We start from the raw sequence: 19,318 nt of genomic DNA on the forward strand, positions 1-19,318 counted from the left end.
GCACTGGTGTGTAACTACATATAATTTAGTATCACGTTTCTCAATTGTCAAATTATTTTACAACAACTTGGCTTGTCATATGGACCATAGATGCAGTAATATCTCATCCCATCTCATTTTCTGAACTGCTTTATCCTCATTTGGGTAGTGAGGCGTGCTTAGAGCCAATCCCAGCTGACTCCAGGCCAGATGCGGGGGACAACACTCTGAATCAGTGGCCAGCCAATCACGGGGCACAAGGAGATGGACAACCATTCACACTCACCCACACTTAGGGGGAATTTAGAACGTACAATCAGCCTACCATGCATGTTTTTGGAATGTGAGGAAAGTGGTGTACCGAGAGGAAACCCACACAGGCCCGGTGAGAACATATAAACTCCACACAGGTGGACTGATCCTGGATTTGAACCCAGGACCCCAGAAATGTGAGGCCGACGCACTAACCACTCCCAGCACTGGGTCACTGCAGTGATATGTCATAAAATAATTTTAATATTATTTTCCAAATGTTATTGTCCAGCCTGAATCATAGCTATGCAAATGCGTTTTGTTGGAATCCAACTCTATCAATAATTCAGATAGTTAAGAGTATTACAGTCCCTCACTTTCCGTCCACTTTAGTAAAGTCTACCTGAGAATTTTCCGACGCATGATGGCTGCTAAATCACTACGCCGCTGACACTGCAATTAGATATCTAACATCATATGTGATATCTGCTATGAAATACGAACATTTTTTTCTAGACATCTATGCCCAAATATACGATCTTTGTAGGCTGGGTCCGTCTGATCTCCGGTCACAACAATAATGGCGGCTGTAGCACGGCTTTTCCTTCGAGGTGTACACTCAAAACTTTATGTCTCCAGTGTATCCACCGTACCACAGAACACTTTTGGGCCAACGTTGCTTAAACTGTCATCCAGTTGTGACCCCCACGCGAAAACACAGCGCAGACATGCTGCACATTTTACCTTTCAGTCTGACCTCGCTCCGACACAATATGGTAAGTAGCTAGCTCGTCAAGTTTATCCACTTTTGGGCAGCAAAATATAACATCTACTTAAGTTATTTTTTATTTGTCAGCATGGTATAAATATTGTACAGCAATATGAAGTTATTTTTTCATTTAATTTATATAAATGTAAATTATGAAAATATTAGTCCATAGTTATTTGGATTTTCATGTTACGCGGTACATTAACTCCAATTTTAGGATAAATCATATTTGCATAAAAAATATCACATTTTAAAAAATATGTTGGCTAATCGTAGGTTAAACGTCATGACATGTCTCCTATTAGCTGGATCGATTATACAGGTTATTACTTACACATGACTAGGTATGAATAAAATGATTGGTTGATTGAAGTAGTACTTTTTTAATTTAGTTTTCCAGGCCAAATATCTGTTAAGTCTCCACACAGTTTATTGTTATTCTGTGGACACTGCTCCATCATTCGTTAGTAATCCTCTTGGATCTTGGTAACCATTAAAGAGAATTATCCTACTTATTTAAAGAATACATGTGATTACAATAAATAATTCCCTTCAATGGTGAACAAGTCATACACAATTTAATCCGAAATATTTATCAAGGTGTGTGTTGTTGAAGTAAATAATTGAGGCATAAACATATTTGTTCTGTAATAATTATTAAATAATCATTTATTAATTTTTCATACTGCTTATCCTAACAAGTCTTGCAGCTGGAATGGAAGCCGAATTGGTTCCCAGCTAATCGCAGGGCACAACTAAACAGACAACCATTTGCATTCACGCGCATACCCATGATGTGATAAAACCGGACTACCCGGGAAAACCCACGCAGGTCTGGGAGCAGATGCGAAGTCCACGGGTGGGCTCAATTTCAGGGTTAAACCCTCAATCTCAGAACTGTGAGGCAGATGTGCTAAAGTTAAACACGATTAAAATGGGTTGCCATAATATTGAGTATTGTCTCCTCAACTTGTACTTGTACTTTTTTCTAGGACCCACCGAGAAGATGAATTTGTTTCAGTCAATTACAAGTGCCTTGGACAACACTCTTTCGACTGACCCAACAGCAGGTATGTATTTATCTTAAAGTTAGGTGTTGATGCTCTTGTTTTGATATTATTACAACATATAGTTGTTTTTTGACTTATGATCGTACGTACATATGAAACATTCAGGTCATGCGACACCTCAATGGGAAAAATTCATCTCCGGCTTCGAAAAAAAAAAAATTCAGGTTACAAACTGCAAAGTTTCAAAAATCCAAACATCGCTTGAAACGTAAATAAACTTGTTGAATCCGGTATTTTATTTTTTGCATGATAGAGTTGCTATTCCCCAAAACCTCGTTTGCCTCGCACTGGCTACCTCCTATCGCCCCACAGGGCTCCCAATGACATGGGGGGAGGTGCGTTTCTATGATGTTTTTTTGTGTATTCTGTCAGTGATCAGAGTTTATAGGTGTGTCTGTGTCGATTGTCAGTCCTCCTGTCGTCACATGCTAGTGTTGATGCTTTTGTGCATTGCATGGACCATCCGAACCAAAGTACAATTCTGAAGGAAAAGCCAATGTTTGTCTCAGTGTTTCTCTTATTCTGGAGCAGAATTGTGCAGTATTCCTTTTTGGAAAAGTTTCCATATGTTTGATTCTTTTAAACCTTTGATGCATCAGTCAATGTAAAAAAAAACAGTGTCATTGAGCGGAATGCTACAGATTTCTTGTCTTACTTTTTTTTTTTCTTTGCCTTTTTTGTGAACCTTTTTACAAAAGCAACGTATCATGCTTAAAGTTTCTGAACGACTTCTATTTCTTAAATTTGGTCCCACCTCTCTTGGTCAAAGTAGGCAGACCCCATGTTGTCTTGTGTAAAGCCTAATGTAACTGTAATGTATTTGTTCGCAGTTATATTTGGGGAAGATGTGGCCTTTGGAGGAGTATTTCGATGTACAGTGGGCCTAAGAGACAAATATGGTAAGATGATGCCTTCCTTCACAATACTTTTTTTCCCTTTATCATCGAAAAGCCCCTTTGATACTGTACCACAAGATGGCAGCAGAGATTTAAGCCCCAACAAACTAAATCTTTAAACAGTTCACTGTTCACCTAGAGGACCAAAAGGACCCTTTTGAAACAGAAAGACAGAAAGCTGATATATGCTTTAGGGACAATGCAAATATAATTTTCTACAATACCAATGTAATTACATACTTTCACTTCCTATTCACTCTGATGATACTTGAATGAACCTTGTTTACTGTACAGCTGGTATTTCATAAGCAAAAGAGCTACTGCATGTACAATGTAGTTAATCATAGCTATGACTAAAACACAAAGCTTAAGCACACTATAAGCACTGTGATTTCAAATAATGTTGGAAATTAGAACATTAAAAAGGGGAAATTAAAGTGTTTTCTTTTTAGTCAGTTTATATTTGTCAGTCAAGTCTGGATTGTAGAAAAGGACTGCATATCATCAACAAATGAGACGATTTAAGTGTTTTATTTATTTTTTGGTAAGTATCACCATACACATAAAATGGATACCAGTGTGAAACTGTAACCCATAACAATTGTCCAGTTCTAATATACAGTATGTACAATATGTCTATGCATTGGAAAGTGTATAAGGGCGATGACAGATTTGGAAAGACGCTGCAGTTGCTATGCCTGTGAATGGACTTTTCACCAGACTGTTGCATTGCCGGTTTCTATGGCAACGGTTGAAACAAGCGTAAGGCACGTCTATCGACAATTTATGAAGTTTCTGTAGATTTAACATGACAAAGTTCAATGTTTCATTTGTGTATGTTTGACGAGAGTCCATAGGGGTCAGTTGAACAGTTGTTTATGGCTCCTGAATTATGAGTATGCCACAAATAGAGGTATTTGATTGTTTGTCACATTGAGAAACTTTCAAATAAAGTATGATACTGAAAAAATATAAATTTAACACTTCTGATTTGGCTGCTATTGTTTTGTGAAATGAAGTCAAAGATCTAAAACTTGTACATAAACAATTAGGAATTTTTCTCAAATGTTGTTCATTCAATGAGTGGCTAGTAGTGGTGCCTTATAGTGAGTTAGCATGCCTGCCTACCAATTTAACCCTCATCTCTGTCCCTCCTATGTACAGTTTAGATGTTCTGGCTGTCCCTGCGTGGCTTTCTCTGGGTTTACTCATACATCCTAAAAACATGCATGGTAGGCTTCTTGAACACTCCAAATTGGCCCTAGGAATGAGATTGTTGCTTAATGGTTGTGTGTCTCCTTGTGTCTTTCGATTGAGTGACAAACAATTTAGAGTGTGTCTTGCATATTGGCCAAAATTGGCATTGTGTTAGATGAGCTCAAGCATTCCGTGACCTTCATCAGGGATAAGTAGTACAGATGATGAATGATGAATTGTTCATCCTAAAATATGCAGTTTTATAACAGCACAATGACACATGAGTTTTGATGCCGCTTGAGAATGCCTTGCTGACTGCAGGAATGTCTATCAGCGTTGTTGCCTTTGAATTGATGGTCATATAAGCTGTATCCAATGGCATTTCAAACAATTTGGCAGTCATCCAATTGGCCTCACAATTTCATACCACAGGTGACCACATGAATCCAGAACCTCCAGATCCACCATGTTTTCCGCCAAGATAGTTTCAGACCAGACACCTGGGCAGTTGCTTCGAAAAGTTTTAAAACTAAAAAACACCTGCACCAACAGTCATTGTAGCTCATGTGAATTCTTGCTGTCTTCGTCGTTGTGACCAAGTTGAGTGGGGAAATGCTTATGTATGTTATGGTCTGGCATAGTTTCCATTTTACGGATGAATCCTAATTATAGCAGATTGTTGAACGTTGTGTTCAACGTCATTTAGGTGAGCAATTTACCAGCTCCATGATTGTTTACTTCCATTATCAACGTTGTGGATCAAGCGGCAATAACTTATGTGCAAACAAAAGCACAGGTGTATTTTATTGATGCTATTTTGAGTGCACAGTGTCGTGACAAGACCCTCCCGGACTATTTTTCTTGAATTCATCTTCAACTGTCACCTGCATGATAATGCATGGCTCAATGATGCAAAGATCTTTTCACAAATCCTAGAATTTAAGTCCTATTCATACCTGCCCTATTTGGTCTGGAAAAAAACTAAAAAAGTCTGTGGTGCAAACAATTTGGTGTGAATACAAATCAGTGAACTTTGGTGGAGACCAAACACCTGGTTTCAGACTAAGTCCCACAGGTGGTCTTAGTTTGCTTCCATGCGTTACGTGGTACGTTTCATTTCATGAGCGAAAACGACCACATTGTGTATCGGACCTAAGTTGAAATCACATGCCTATTTGCACATTACAGGCTCCAATAGCCACAGCTGCAGGGCTGCAAGCGAGATCTCCATGGTTGTCTACTTCCGTATTTTACCCCACCCCAACGTTTTTTTTTCCAATGATTGAACAATATTTGCACATGCATATGTTATTGTTTAATCCTGGATTGCTAGCAATAGGTTCAATCTGAAGAGTAACTGCATTAAAAGAGTTCTGGACAAAATGTATTTTGGTCTGGGCCAAACAAAGCAAACTTCAGACTTTCCTGGATAGAATTGACTTTTAAAAACATCGCAGTTCTTGCGTTGCCATCATACTAATGGACGTGTCACCAAATGAGCATGTTTGCAATGTTCTTCACTGGTCAATACGACAGCCTGATCCACGTTCTGAAAACTGGCAGAATTTTTGCACATATTTTAAAGAGTGGGCCAACGTCCAACATGGCACAACCAATAATCTAAGACTAAGTAAATGCAAAGGAAATGTGTTGCCCTATGTGAGGCAAATCGGGGTAGCAGAACTTTTATTGTTGCCTGGCTAAAGCACACCTGTGCAACAATCAATCTATATAATCAGTATCATGATATGCCACTCCCGTGAAGGGGAAGAATGTAGTTGACTAACCAGAAAAGTGCCTATACAGATTTGTGAACTATATTTGAGGGAATTGGCCAACTGTGTTTTGGGAAGTTTTACATCTATCATTCCACCTCACAAAAATGGGACCGCAAAAAAAGTGGTGTTGTGCTTCTGTTTTTGTTCAGTGTAGAATGTTCATTTTCAATTGTAAAAAGTATTTCTTTTAAATATTACGCTTAATTAAAAGCATTAAACTAATAGTGTTGTGGATCTATTCAGCTCTAATTGGATAAACAAACAACTTTTTGGATATTTTTTGAATTCCAAAACAGAAGCTTCCTTTCCAAATAAAAACACTTGTTGATTTATTCATTTCTCATGATGATATTCATGGAAAAATAGTCTTAAATCATAACCTCTTTGTCTAATGTATTTTCAGTTGATTTTCGGGCGGTTGGATCGTTTTTTTATCCCCTCATTTTTTTTGCTTTTTATAATGTGGAGCCTCATATCAATTGGACAGCAGCCGGCTTTGCCTTTTGTTTTCATTGACGTCAGAAATGTTGACCTTTTGGAGAGGGATCATTATTTTCCACCTCGTCCTTGTGTACAGTGACGAGCACAAAGCTGTTTTTATCCCCTCTCACTAGTGAAAGGAAAGAAAAGGAGTACACCTCTGACACCTGCTGCAAGTATACAAAAAAGAGGTTAATACAGGGTAAGGACTATATAAATGGCTTTCATGGTGTATCGGTCACAGCTTCCTTACATTGCCTTTTTAAATTGCTGACAACTGCAAAGAATAAGCAGTTTTAATGCCACTGCATACTAGTGTCAATATTCTTTTACAACCCTAAATCAACATGTACAATTGTAGACAATTTTTGCCTTATCATGTGGACTATTTTTCTTGGAATGGAACTATAAACCACAGCACCCTAAGAGAGAGCCTGGTTGAGCACAGTGAGGTTATAGTTTTATTATACACATTTAAGACCTTCCATCCATTTTGTCCTGCTTATCTGTGCTTGGATCACAGCAGCAGCAGCTTCAGTAGCAAAGCCCAGACTTCCCTCTCCTTAGTCTACTTAGTCACTTAGTCCAGCTTTTCTAGGAGGATCCCGGGGCGTTCCTCTCTTTTCAGTGTGTGCTGTGTTGACCCCGAGATCGCCTTACTTTGGCATATGCCCGGAACACTTCACCAGGGAGGCATCCAGGAAGAATCCTAAGCAGATGTCCAAGTCACGTCATCTGGCTCCTCTCAATGTGGTGGAGCAACGTCTCTATTTCGGCCCTCTCCTGGAAGACCAAGCTTCTCTATTTAAACTCTTTAACACTAGAAAGTCTAAAGCAGCTTGACCCATAGGTGAGAACAGGAGAATACATATACTAGTAAATGGAGAGCTTCGTCTTCTGGCTAAGTTTCATCTTCACCACTACAAACCGATGCAGATGCGTCACCATCACCACAAAAGGCGTACCGTACCGATCCGCCTGTCGACCGCCTGTTGCATTTTCCTTCACACATGAATACGATCAAATAAATTATACTTCTAGTAGCGGTAATTCACCCAATACTCTTGGTACCAAGAGTCCTCAAGGGATATGGTCAAAATTCTACGAAACTCTTACAGTGGCCCGCTTCTACCTATAGTTTGAATTTGCTCCATCACACCAATAATATAAAATAATTATTATTATTATAAATAAAAGAAAATGTTTGTATTTTTAAATAATACATTATAATACATGAACAATGGAAATAAACACACCCGTCAATCGGGTCCAGGAAAGGAGGGAAAACACTACGCCGAGTCTGGCATGTTATCGAATAGCCAAGTATGTGTACTTCCTTATGTAGCTTGATAAATGCTGTTTTTGAAGATATCCATAAATTTACAATTTAGATATATTTTTCTCTTGCTGTCTCCACCAGGGAAAGATCGAGTCTTCAACACTCCACTCTGTGAGCAGGGGATTGTTGGATTTGGAATTGGTGTAGCAGTTGCGGGAGCAACAGCTATTGCTGAGATCCAGTTTGCTGACTACATCTATCCTGCTTTTGACCAGGTATGGATAAAACAAAAAGAAATAATAAAAAAAGTATACATTTTGAGGACAATCCCTCAGGATTTTTTACTCACCGCACAGCCACATATTCATTATTTTGAAAGTTAAGTACTACTGTGCTCACTTTTCAAGGACAGGTGTGCAATCTAATATAATCACTAGGAAAAAGTGTCACAAATCTAAAAATGCTAAATACCCACTATGAAATTTGCTTTTTGATGTTTGGCAGCTCTTATCTGATTTATACACCCTGCTTTAAACTACTGCCTCAAGAGTAGGGTACTCCTTTCATTATCCTTTCTATTCAGAGTTGCTGTGCACTGTTTAAATTAAAACCTAGTATTTTTCTTTTGAAACAACCTTTTGTGTAATTTGTCTATTATATCTGACATGGAACCATTTTTCTTGAAACTAATTTTACTGATTTCTTGTAGATTGTCAATGAAGCTGCCAAATACCGCTATCGCTCTGGCAACTTGTTTGACTGTGGAAACCTCACGATTCGTGCTCCCTGGGGATGTGTTGGCCATGGATCCCTTTACCACTCCCAAAGCCCTGAGGCATTCTTTGCCCATTGCCCTGGCATTAAGGTGAGCCATTCACCTTAGCATGTACTTATTATATCTCTTTAAATGTTACAGTAAATTAGTAGGTCTTTGATTGATTAGCACAATTGTCTCACAGTTCTGAGACGAGGGTTAATCCCGGTGGGTTCTGACCTTCCTTTTTCGGAGTTTGCTTATTCCGTCTATGCCTGTGTGGGTGGCATTTCGGCTACTGTAGGTGCTCAGCCTTTGCCACAAAATGCTCACAGCTGCTGTAAAATGACCCTTCATTAAAGCATTTAATTCTAGAAATGCCCATGGGAACATTGGTGGTCAAAAATGATACTGCAAGCAGTATAAAAATATTGACGAATGCACTCTTTGGGCTGCTAGATAGGTGCTTCACAAAAACAGAAACATTGGGTTTATTATACACATCAAATTGTCCGTAGGTATGATTGTGTGTGTGAGGGCTTGGTTGACTTGTTGTGCCGTGTAATTGGTTGGCAACCAATTTAGCGTGTACCACACCTACTTCCCATATAGTCAAGTAACATAAATGAATTAATTCACTATGTCCTTTATAATCTGGTGCTCCCGATGTATGATTTCTGGTTGTTCCCAGTCCTCTAAACTATTTTGTTTTAGCATAAATGTATTCATTACAGTCTAGAGAAGTTATATGGCCCTAAGTGAAAAATGTTTGGTTACCCATGAACACAGAAGCTCCTATGAACATACTGTTTGTATTAATATTTTAATGTGTTAAACATGGATTTTGAAAATTGAATTTGTGTGACCAGGTTGTTGTACCTCGTAGCCCCGTCCAGGCTAAGGGGCTGCTTCTCTCCTGCATCGCAGATAACAACCCCTGCATTTTCTTTGAACCCAAAATTCTTTACAGAGCAGCAGGTAAGTTTAGTTCTTTTGAAAAAAAACACTGAATGCTTCTGTATTTTGGACTCTGTACTTCTGTAACTTTGTGGGAACAGTTTGTTGATTGCCTATTTCTGCTCGAAAATCACTTCAATGTAGATGAAAGTAAAGTCCATAAAGAAATGGATTTTAAAAAATGGTGTGGATGAAACTAATTGGGCTGCAGAATCCTGATGTCAATCTGTCAGAACAATATTTAACCTTAGAAATTGCTTGTAAAAGAATGATTAGACAATTCACATGAGCACACTCAAGCCTTTCCAGAATTCCTGAAGGTGTTGTAGCTACATTGAATGGGCCAAAAAAAATCTTTTGAAGTCTATCTAAATTAGAAACAAGCTATCAGTTAATTTCATGAGTGAGTCAAGGCAATTGGGAAAATACTTGTGGCAATATGCCTGCGTGACATGTCAAAAAATGTTATCACGATAGAAAAAAAAATACAATCCATTATTAATTATGATAACTATTACATCTTATTTTCAAATTTGAAAATTCAAACTTCTCGTGAGTAATTAAATGACTTTCCTCAATCTTCAATTATGAAACTATGTTACCTTACTTTAAAAGAAAAGGGAATATAAAATGAGTTTTTTTTGTTGTTGTTGTTGCCTAGGTCTATGTGGCAATATAGTTTATGTATGGATCTCATGCTAAACATCTCAATTGTGTTTGCAGTGGAGCAGGTTCCCACAGAACCCTACACTATTCCACTATCACAGGCTGAGGTTGTCGAGGAAGGAAGTGATGTCACGTTGATTGCATGGGGGACACAGGTAGGTAATCCTGCACATCATTGACAACATCTCACTGGGTGTGCCGAATAGTTTATTTATCGTCTATCTATGGAACTCTGAAAAAAAGAAAAGGGAGTCACCTGAACAATATGTAATGTCCAAAGCTCTCGGATTAATTTTAAATCCATTACAAGCCCTCTGTGTCACTGTAGGGGGGTCTCTCAGCTGGCATGCTTGGACTATTTCTTCCCAGACATCTCAGCACCAAGGCTGTGCTTGGCTTTCAGTCTATTAACTGCACATGTCCACAGCACACTTTCCATTGATGATGGTCTTTTCATCAGTGGGCTTTGATTTCTATGGCTTGGTATCACAGCTGGTACCTCACTAGGAGTCAGATTCAATTTGATTGTTCCCGGCCACTTTATCCGGCTTATCCGGGGCCTAATGTACCTAGAGGTGATTAATGGGACAATGAAAGAAAGTTTCTCTATCATAGCTAGTATCAGGCCCCGTTAACATGACAGCAATCCTGGGCAAATCCCCAAAAGTAGCTTTTTGCTATTACTTTATTTCCACATTTACAATAAGCTTTAGTGTTGGCAAATCTGCATGGACATGGAGACGCAATAATGCATGATAGTGAGGTCCTCCCAGGTCTGTCCACACTTATCTTTCTCCCTACTGCGTCTCAGGTGAACCAAATATTTTTTAGATATGCGGAATAGTTTTTCTGTACTCTAAATGACTTTTTGTAAGAGTCATCCAAAAGTGGATATTGCTCTTGTTTGGCATTAACTGTAGTTAGACCAGGTAAAAGTTTTTTTTTAATGAAAACATTGTTTTCGTGCAGTGCGCGAACACTGACATCATCAGTATCTTCGTCCCCTTTACTGGAAATCCCTGTGTCAGGTGAAACATAACTGTTTTTTGAGTCCAAAATTTGGCAGTCTTGGGCATTAGTAATTGTCATTTATTGAACTGCAATGCGCAGATACGTTTTGAAGGGCTGAACTTTGCATTATGCAAGATAAGATCATTGTTGAATCCTTGTGCTAATACACCTATTTAAAGCTCTAAGTGGTAGTCACTCTGTTATCTATTAATGTAAATACAGCTAGCAATTGTAAAAACTAAAAATGAACCATCAGGATTTTCTTTCTTTCGGTTAGGTACACGTGATGAAGGAAGTGGCCCAAATGGCACAGGAAAAACTTGGTGTGTCCTGTGAGGTCATTGACCTTCGCACTATCCTGCCTTGGGATGTTGAAACTGTTTGCAAGGTAAAGCTGCTGTAACTGTGGTGACATCTTCCATGAATACCATTTATCCTACGGTCACATTACCATTATCAATCACGATCCATCTTTAAGGGATCATAAAAAATCAACAGTTTCCCCACATATAGTTCTGTTTTCAACATTGCTCAAAAGTGCGAGCTTCAAACACTGTTTTCATTGATCTGATAGTCCATGGGAAAACTAGAGAAATTGTACTGTTGCTAAGGTGATAAAACACCGCATTGGCTTAATACACAAGTTTCCTACTTACAACAGACTTAAGACAAATGTTAAACCATATCACCTAGCTGATTGAGTAAAGAAATCATAATTACAGCGAATATCTGCATGGAAACAGATACTTAATGAAACGTACACAACTTTTTCTTTTAAAAAAAAAACTGGACTATAAATCACAGCCACTCAATTTGACATGAAAATGGTACCATGATTTTCAGGCCATAAGTCGCTACCTTCTCCCGACTTTGAAGCCTGCACTTCATAGTCCAGTGCTGCTTATTTATTGATTTTTTTTTTTTTGGGGGGGGGGGGGGGGGGTAATGAACTGCATCCTTATTTATGTAGCTATCCAACTGACTGCTGGCGATGTGGAAATAAACTCGGTGCAGTTAACATCCAACGCCAGTGCCTTGCCACCGAGGAGCTTTTTATTCACTACACTGATTTTGACCCTTATGTATGAAATTAGTCCTTGAGTTACAAGTGTGGAAAGGCTCCAGCCTCATTGTACCAGACATTAGTTATTTTCCACTGAAGAGAACAAAACCTTGGCCTGGGTTGGACTAGTTGAGATCATTGGGGTCATCTTGTTCAGCACTGCCTGAAAAAGGCAATTCCTGTGATTATGAAAACAGCATTTCAGATTGCCAACGGATCCTCCAGATCTTTAATTTATAAACTATTGGGTCAGTTACATAATCTAGGAAGAGACGTCATATTCAGAGAATATTTTATTTTATATTTTGATTCTTTTTATGAGTGTTTCCCAATGATTTTTGAGCTGAGGCACACTTGGATTGAAAAACTCTCAAGGGACACCATTAAGTGAAAATCTTAAAATTTCAAACAGTCACCTATACTGACAATATAAAGTAATTGTCATCAACCCTTTATTATCAGGAATCAAATTCCAAAAACTATTTCAATCAATATCAAATTTTTCATACCAGTCTTATGTCATGTAACTAGTGTATATAACATGCATGATGGCTGTTTTTTTCCATTATTACAAATCATAAAAATGAAATTCATTTTTTTTTTTTTTTTTAATTTTTGTTCCCCCCCTACTCCCCACACTGTTAAAGATGATTCTTTTCCTTTGGATTCACATGCACCGTTAGCTGGTTTTGTACTTTTACAAAGGAAAAAATCCTACAGTCAGGACTGCCCAAACCATAATACATTTGGTACCCCTCTATGTACTCTTGGATACTTAAGACTTACCACGTGGTAGTCTGTATCAACGTCTATTAATCTATTCACTTTTAATATAGTGCTTATCCAGAGAAGTCATGGTCTATAGCACAACTTTAGTTCCAAGTTCCAGCTTAGCTAAGAGATATAATTCAGCTTGTGGTTATTCTAATGGTATCTGAGTTATAAAACTGTAAAGAAATCTTCAAAAGAAAAAACAGCCATATTTTTTTCAATTTATTTAACATTAACTCTCTGCTCTTAACTCTTACTTAGTATTTTTATCATGCACTACGATTTAAATACCATATATACTACTAATGGGGGGGAATCCTTGCCAGCATGGCGTCCCAAGTTTTAAATTTATGTACTAAACTTGGTCCTTTCCTCAGTCTGTAGGTTGAATGTTCTCCTTTTGAAACCATCAAACTATAAATTTTGCCTCCAGACATTTTTCCTACTACTTCATCTTCAAAATGTCTTGTCTTAGTTTCCATTATTCCCTGAATAACATATGTTTAAGATGGATAAAGAGGCAGTCTATTTTTTTTCGGGAAACAGTTAGAGGGAAGTCGTAGTTTACATGTAGGATCCATGAATGCTTCCGTTCTTGAATATTCACACCCTGCTTTTGGGTCGAAGGCAATTTCTATAATTTCTTTGTTGCCATTATATAATCTTTGGACAGAACTTCTGTCAGTTGAAAGTCTTTCAGCAGTTTTAATCACATAATTCTGAACAAATGGGAATCTTCCCCTGTTGATTCAATTTGATTCAAAAGTTTGTGCTCATGTTTTTTTTTATTTTGAATCAACAGTAAATCTATTTTCGGTTTGGAACAATTTTTTACCTAAAATGTCTTGTGCTCTAATTTATTATGATATTTTATATCGTATATATTATTATAGTAGTTTTTTATCTATTAAAAATAGAATTGTCAAACGTATACCAAAATAGAGGATGAAGTTGGGTGCCTTCGAGTACTTCTTTTGAATATAAAATTATGTCAGTCATGTAAACAGTCCTTGGTAAAGTATTTTTGTTTGGCTCTTAATTAAATAAATGATCCAGAATGTGCAAAAGCTTTAAGTGCAATCCCAACAATGCTACATTGTGCAAAAGCTTAGTAGTCTGTTTTCGTGTCGTATTTTGCAGTCGGTGGTGAAAACTGGACGTTTGCTAATTAGTCACGAGGCCCCAATAACTGGAGGGTTTGCTGCAGAAATCAGCTCTACAGTACAGGTGAATGATTTTTTTTATATTATACTTATATATATATATATACTTTTAACCATTAATGTTTCCATATATACCATTTTGATGGTATGGAAGGCCTCAACAGGAAAGTTATGAAAAAAAATCTGAAAAAAATTCAAAAATCCTCTTGTAGCATCCTGTTATAATTGTTGGTTATGATATGCAAGACAACACCGGGCCAACCCACTAAAAGATCCAAGTGAAGTATTGGATTGGATAAATTTATTCTTCCTGTCGGGAAATTTCATTGTTACAGTAGCAAGAAAAGGCATAGTTATAAGTTAGAAAGTACAGTCGCAAAGGCCGCAGAACAACAAAGCAAAAGCAGAAAGTACAGAGCAAATCAAAGTAAATGGGATCATTAAGAATCACCAAATCAAATCATTAAGGCAGAAAAAGCAGCAAAAACACAAAACGAGCTAGAGTGGACAGAGCTGCTGTTGTTTTCTTTTTGTAAGAAATGCCTCTTAAGTAACTGCCAACTGTTGAATATTTCCTTAACCCATTTTAACCTACTTTTCCTATTTGAGGACAGCCAGTTATTATTTTCCTACTTGATATCAAGGAGTTCAAAAACAATGCAAACATCTAAAACATGTTAATTTGGATTAAAATGCTTTAAGATCATCCATCGTTAAAAAGTTAGTAAAATTTACATAGTTTCTTTTTGTTCAGTAGAAAATTGTCTGCTTGCCAATGGTGATGATAGCAGGATTTTTTTCAATTGCTGCTGAGTATTCTGGCTGGTCAGTAATTACAGTATATTTTTATAGTGAACATCTTGAGAGAAACTGTAAAATGTTCAAATGAATCCCGTCGAGTCAAGTTGAAAATAACAACAATAACACCCAGCAGTACCTATTTGGATAAGTGTCTAAACACTGAAAGAGCAGACGTCATTTTATCATACCAGTTTGGATGCATGCATGATTGTAAATTTAATTCTGGCAATTTTTTTATAATGTTTCAAATCTTTTTCATATTCAACATTTTAGGAGGAGTGTTTTCTTAATTTGGAGGCCCCCATTAGTAGAGTGTGTGGGTATGACACCCCCTTTCCACATATTTTTGAACCATTCTACATCCCAGATAAGTGGAAGTGCTTTGAAGGAATCAAGAAGATGATCAACTACTAAAGATGAATACACGGTAAGGATGATCTCATATTTCTCCTCAATAAAAAATCAATCTATATTGATGTAATCATGCATCTTTGTGCCAGAGCCTTAAATACCATCTGCATTAAAGTACTCTAATAGAAATCATCAGTTTGAGAAGTCCCATAGAGGGAAAAAAACTGTGTTTAAAAAGAGAAGTTAAAATTCAGAAGTGGAAATTAAATTTGAGCATTTTAATGATTGATTAAATGGAAAATGAGATGGACAGTTTTGGAATTCTGGAACTACTTTGTGAAGTAACACTTGTACAGTACAATTGGAAAATAATCATAAAGAGAAGGCACCTTATAGTCAGTACACACCTGTCAGATTAACCCTCATAGGCGTGACTCAAAAGACGTAGTTCTGTACTTTTGTTCTGGAGTGTATCGTTTTACGAGGGTGCATATTCAATATGAAATTTAAAAATAAAGCAAGAAACGTTATCATCTTATTAAAACAAAGATTTAAACTTGAAAATTTAATACTGTTATTTTATGGAGAGAAAAAAAGGTACACTGGTTTTCACATCAAAGAAAGAAATAAAAAATATTAAGAATTCTAGCTCAGCTCATATGATGCAGTGCCCATTATTTGTTGTAAAATGGTTGTTGTGTGTGTTTCGTGTGAAGAGCTTACTTAAAATGTGGATACTGATAAATAATAATCTAAATCATCAGTTTTGAGCAGTTTGGAAACCAGACTTTTACTGGCACAATTTGAAACAAAACCTCAAAATCCATTTATTTATTCAACTGGATTTTTGTTGCCCAGAGAGGCATTCAATATGTCATTTATTCCCAAATAAAGTGAATTGAAGCCTTAAGATGATACCAAACTTGACCCTTACTGGGCTTGCATTCACATTAGCACCGTTTAGCTTCACAAGTGTTTATAGAGCACTGTTATGTTTGTTGGCTGAACTTGACTGTGAGGCATGAGCTTTTCCTTGTGTTTAACATATTTTCCTCATAGCAGATTTCAGACTGCTCGTTCAGTCCCTAATGTGTGCACAGGTTCAAAACATGGACATTTTTCACAGTGCATATACATGAGATTTTAACATGTATATGTGTCATGTGCAATAAAGCATTTTTAACATAACTAGATTTTAGTGGACCACTGGTAAGATTACTGAACCGGATTGTTTATGCCATGTAGGTTTTGTCCCCAATTCATCACTATTTAAGTTCACTGCTAATGATTGATTAACAAAACAATTATTTTCCTGGATGGCTCAATAATCCTGTGAACTGGATGATTTGAATCAACCACACTTTAATTATCCTTTTTTCATTGCCATTTTGACTCTTAGTTACTCAGGCGCTGGGCCAATGGCCACAAAGCCATTAATAATTCTTTCAATCAAATCCAACAGACGTCAGTGTTCATCTTTGCTGTTCACCATCTCCTTCCAGCATGACTTTTCCACCTCATCTGCCATCATCACCAAGTGATTCACTTTAACTTTCTCAACCTCTCTTGTTCCAGCGCCTGCTCCTGAAAGCCCCAACAACGTGCTCCCTATTTTCCTACTCGTGTATCCAGTCAATGGAGAGCAGCCAGAAAAAGACACTTTGTTGGCTATTCAGAAAGGAAGCCCATGTCCAGATGACTCCTCGCCCCCCGTATCCCCTCACAACTAATACTAATACTTTTACATTACGTACCTCAGAATTATGGAGCCTTATTTTCTGATGGCAACAGTGTTGGTGATGTGATCGATAGTCTATTGTTATATTTAGTTTCTTTTGCCTTTGGCTTCAACAATAAAATCCCATTTTGTCATTTAATTACCTCATACTTGTTACTGCTCCCAACTCCCAGTGGTTGTTCCTGCGGACATAAACACACACACACGCATACACACGAGCGCACACACACATTACAATTTTATTTTCAAGGGTTAGGGTTAGCAGCTAGAGGTAGGTCAACGCCAGTGTCGCTACTTTTGGTGCGTTCGGGACTCAGTTCTCTCACCAGTGATTTCCATATTTTACCTCTCAGGTTAGTGGAGAGCCATATGCACCGATGGGAAGAGCCATATATGGCTCCCTAGCTATAGGTTTCCTACCCCTTGCCATAGGACAATAAATTGGAATATTTTTTTCCATATTATATCGGCTTTATTGTTGTTAATTGTCATGACACACAGGAAAAACTACCATTTCAACGCTACCAATTAAGTTTTCTAAATGAAACAAAGAGAAACAAAATACCTCCTTGATCAGCAATTCCTCATAAACATCTTAAGGAAACGCTTCACATGTTTTTGAAAAAAATAATAAATCTCTGACTTTGTGTTTTGGAGCCATGTGAATACATGTGTGGCAGTCCGTATGGATTTGTTTGTATGGATTTTAAGACTCTTTGGTTTAGGGGTGCCTGGGAACGCATGTGGTACAAATAAGTCAAAAGCGCAAATTCTTTTATTTTTCTGAATGTCTTTGACATGCAGTGCTTTCCATATGTATGATTTATCACACCTTTTTTAAATTAAGTTTTATCTTCAAACAAAAGGTTTTTTCCTGTATTTTGGGTTACAGAAAGGGCAGACTTCAGTCAAAACTACTTGCATTTCTCATATTGTTTTGAACCAGGTTTGGGTAAACCTTCCCATTTTTTATTTTTGACATTTTTTGTATACATACAAACTCTACATTAGCATGCATAGTTGTGGTATCTTGGGAGTGCATGTGGCACACATACAGCTTGCAGCGGCTAATTAAATGCATATTAAATTTTGACTCGGATCAATCTGCATCTAATTAAATGAGTAGCAAGTTCATGAAAACAGCTAATTCTGTGAATTGAGGATTTATTCAAAGTTATCAGAAACTGTCTACATGTTAGGAAATGTGTCCTAAGATGGATGTGTTGGATTGGATTGCTGATGAGAAATGATTCATACTGAACAGGTTCCTATTTAATTTTGAGATACAATACTTTATTGGGACATGTACAAAAGGCACTTTAGTGTCCTTCTTTAAAGATGTAGCGCAAAATTCTTTTTTTAGTAGCAAAATTAATGAAGTGTTACTCATAGAAATCTTACCTCAGTGACAGAAAACAAACTTTTCCAAACCTCAAGAGCTGTCTCATATTCAAATTGAAACAGTGAGCAAAATTCCTTATTCTTACCCTTTTTGCACTTTTAATAAATGGTGTATTCCTACACAAACCATCATTCTACCAAGTTACAAAAATGTAAATGTAAAAAAAAAAGCAATTCTGCAAATGCTACTCTGAGGTAGATTGGATGGGTGGGTGAATAAATGTATTTCTTTTCTTTACGTTTGCGCATCACTGACACACTATTAGACGCAGAGTGTAGTTCCATCCCATTTGATGGGTACAGCACTAATTTGAATGTAGAAAAAATTCATCCACGACACTAATGAAGGATCACCACACGTGTACGGCCTTCAAATTTGCAGGGGGTCTTTTACTCGGCAAGAGTGATGACTACCTTGACAAAGAAATTGCAACTCCTTGGGAGAATCTTGTGATTGACTGTGAAAGACGATGATATGTAAATGCTGACCATCTGGCCTAGTGGGATATTAAGAGGTAACGGATGTTGTATAAGTATGAGCTTATGGTGAAATTTTGTAAGCGTTTGACAGCTTGGTGAGAAATATGCATATCATGGTCATCATAATGTGCGTTAAATTAAATACCCAAAGCCACTGGCCACTTTTCTCTAAAAGAAGGGCCATTTCTGATAAAAGTCATAAGCACAATTGCCTTTCCCTCTCTGGTGTTTGTACCACATCTGACACATCATTACACTGACTTCAGTTAGATATTTGAAATCCATTTCTACTTTAAAATGCTGTTGCTGAAGTATGGTAAGCAAAATGCTGTGAAAGGACGGCAGTTATATTGGAATTGGGAGGGGATGTATGGGAATGTTTCTGCTGTGTTTGCTTTGTGTAATGCACCAGAATGCGCATAATAGTGGCACAAAACATGTGGATAGTTGACTATGACGATA

At 37.4% G+C, this 19,318-nt stretch overlaps 1 protein-coding gene across 1 annotated transcript; it reads left to right on the forward strand.

Moving 5' to 3' along the window:
• The first annotated feature begins 757 nt into the window (after positions 1-757).
• On the forward strand, positions 758-17,114 carry bckdhb (branched chain keto acid dehydrogenase E1 subunit beta). The gene is made up of 11 exons (XM_077721530.1): positions 758-1,007; positions 1,993-2,070; positions 2,901-2,969; positions 7,842-7,975; positions 8,410-8,565; positions 9,324-9,432; positions 10,135-10,232; positions 11,366-11,476; positions 14,063-14,149; positions 15,160-15,313; positions 16,813-17,114. Exons 1-10 carry the CDS (start codon positions 812-814, stop codon positions 15,298-15,300), a joined length of 1,179 nt encoding a protein of 392 aa, XP_077577656.1. The 5' UTR covers positions 758-811; the 3' UTR covers positions 15,301-15,313; positions 16,813-17,114.
• The last annotated feature ends 2,204 nt before the right edge of the window (positions 17,115-19,318 follow it).

This window comes from Stigmatopora nigra, chromosome 7, assembly GCF_051989575.1.
Source record: "Stigmatopora nigra isolate UIUO_SnigA chromosome 7, RoL_Snig_1.1, whole genome shotgun sequence".
NCBI lineage: Eukaryota > Metazoa > Chordata > Actinopteri > Syngnathiformes > Syngnathidae > Stigmatopora > Stigmatopora nigra.

What these genes read in the sequence shown, in the direction of transcription:
- bckdhb (XM_077721530.1), top strand. Translation starts at nt 812, where the DNA reads ATGGCGGCTGTAGCACGGCTTTTCCTTCGAGGTGTACACTCAAAACTT. An exon ending in GGGCCTAAGAGACAAATATG is followed by an intron (nt 2,970 to 7,841) that starts GTAAGATGATGC and finishes TGTCTCCACCAG; the next exon opens with GGAAAGATCGAGTCTTCAAC. An exon ending in TGATTGCATGGGGGACACAG is followed by an intron (nt 10,233 to 11,365) that starts GTAGGTAATCCT and finishes TCTTTCGGTTAG; the next exon opens with GTACACGTGATGAAGGAAGT.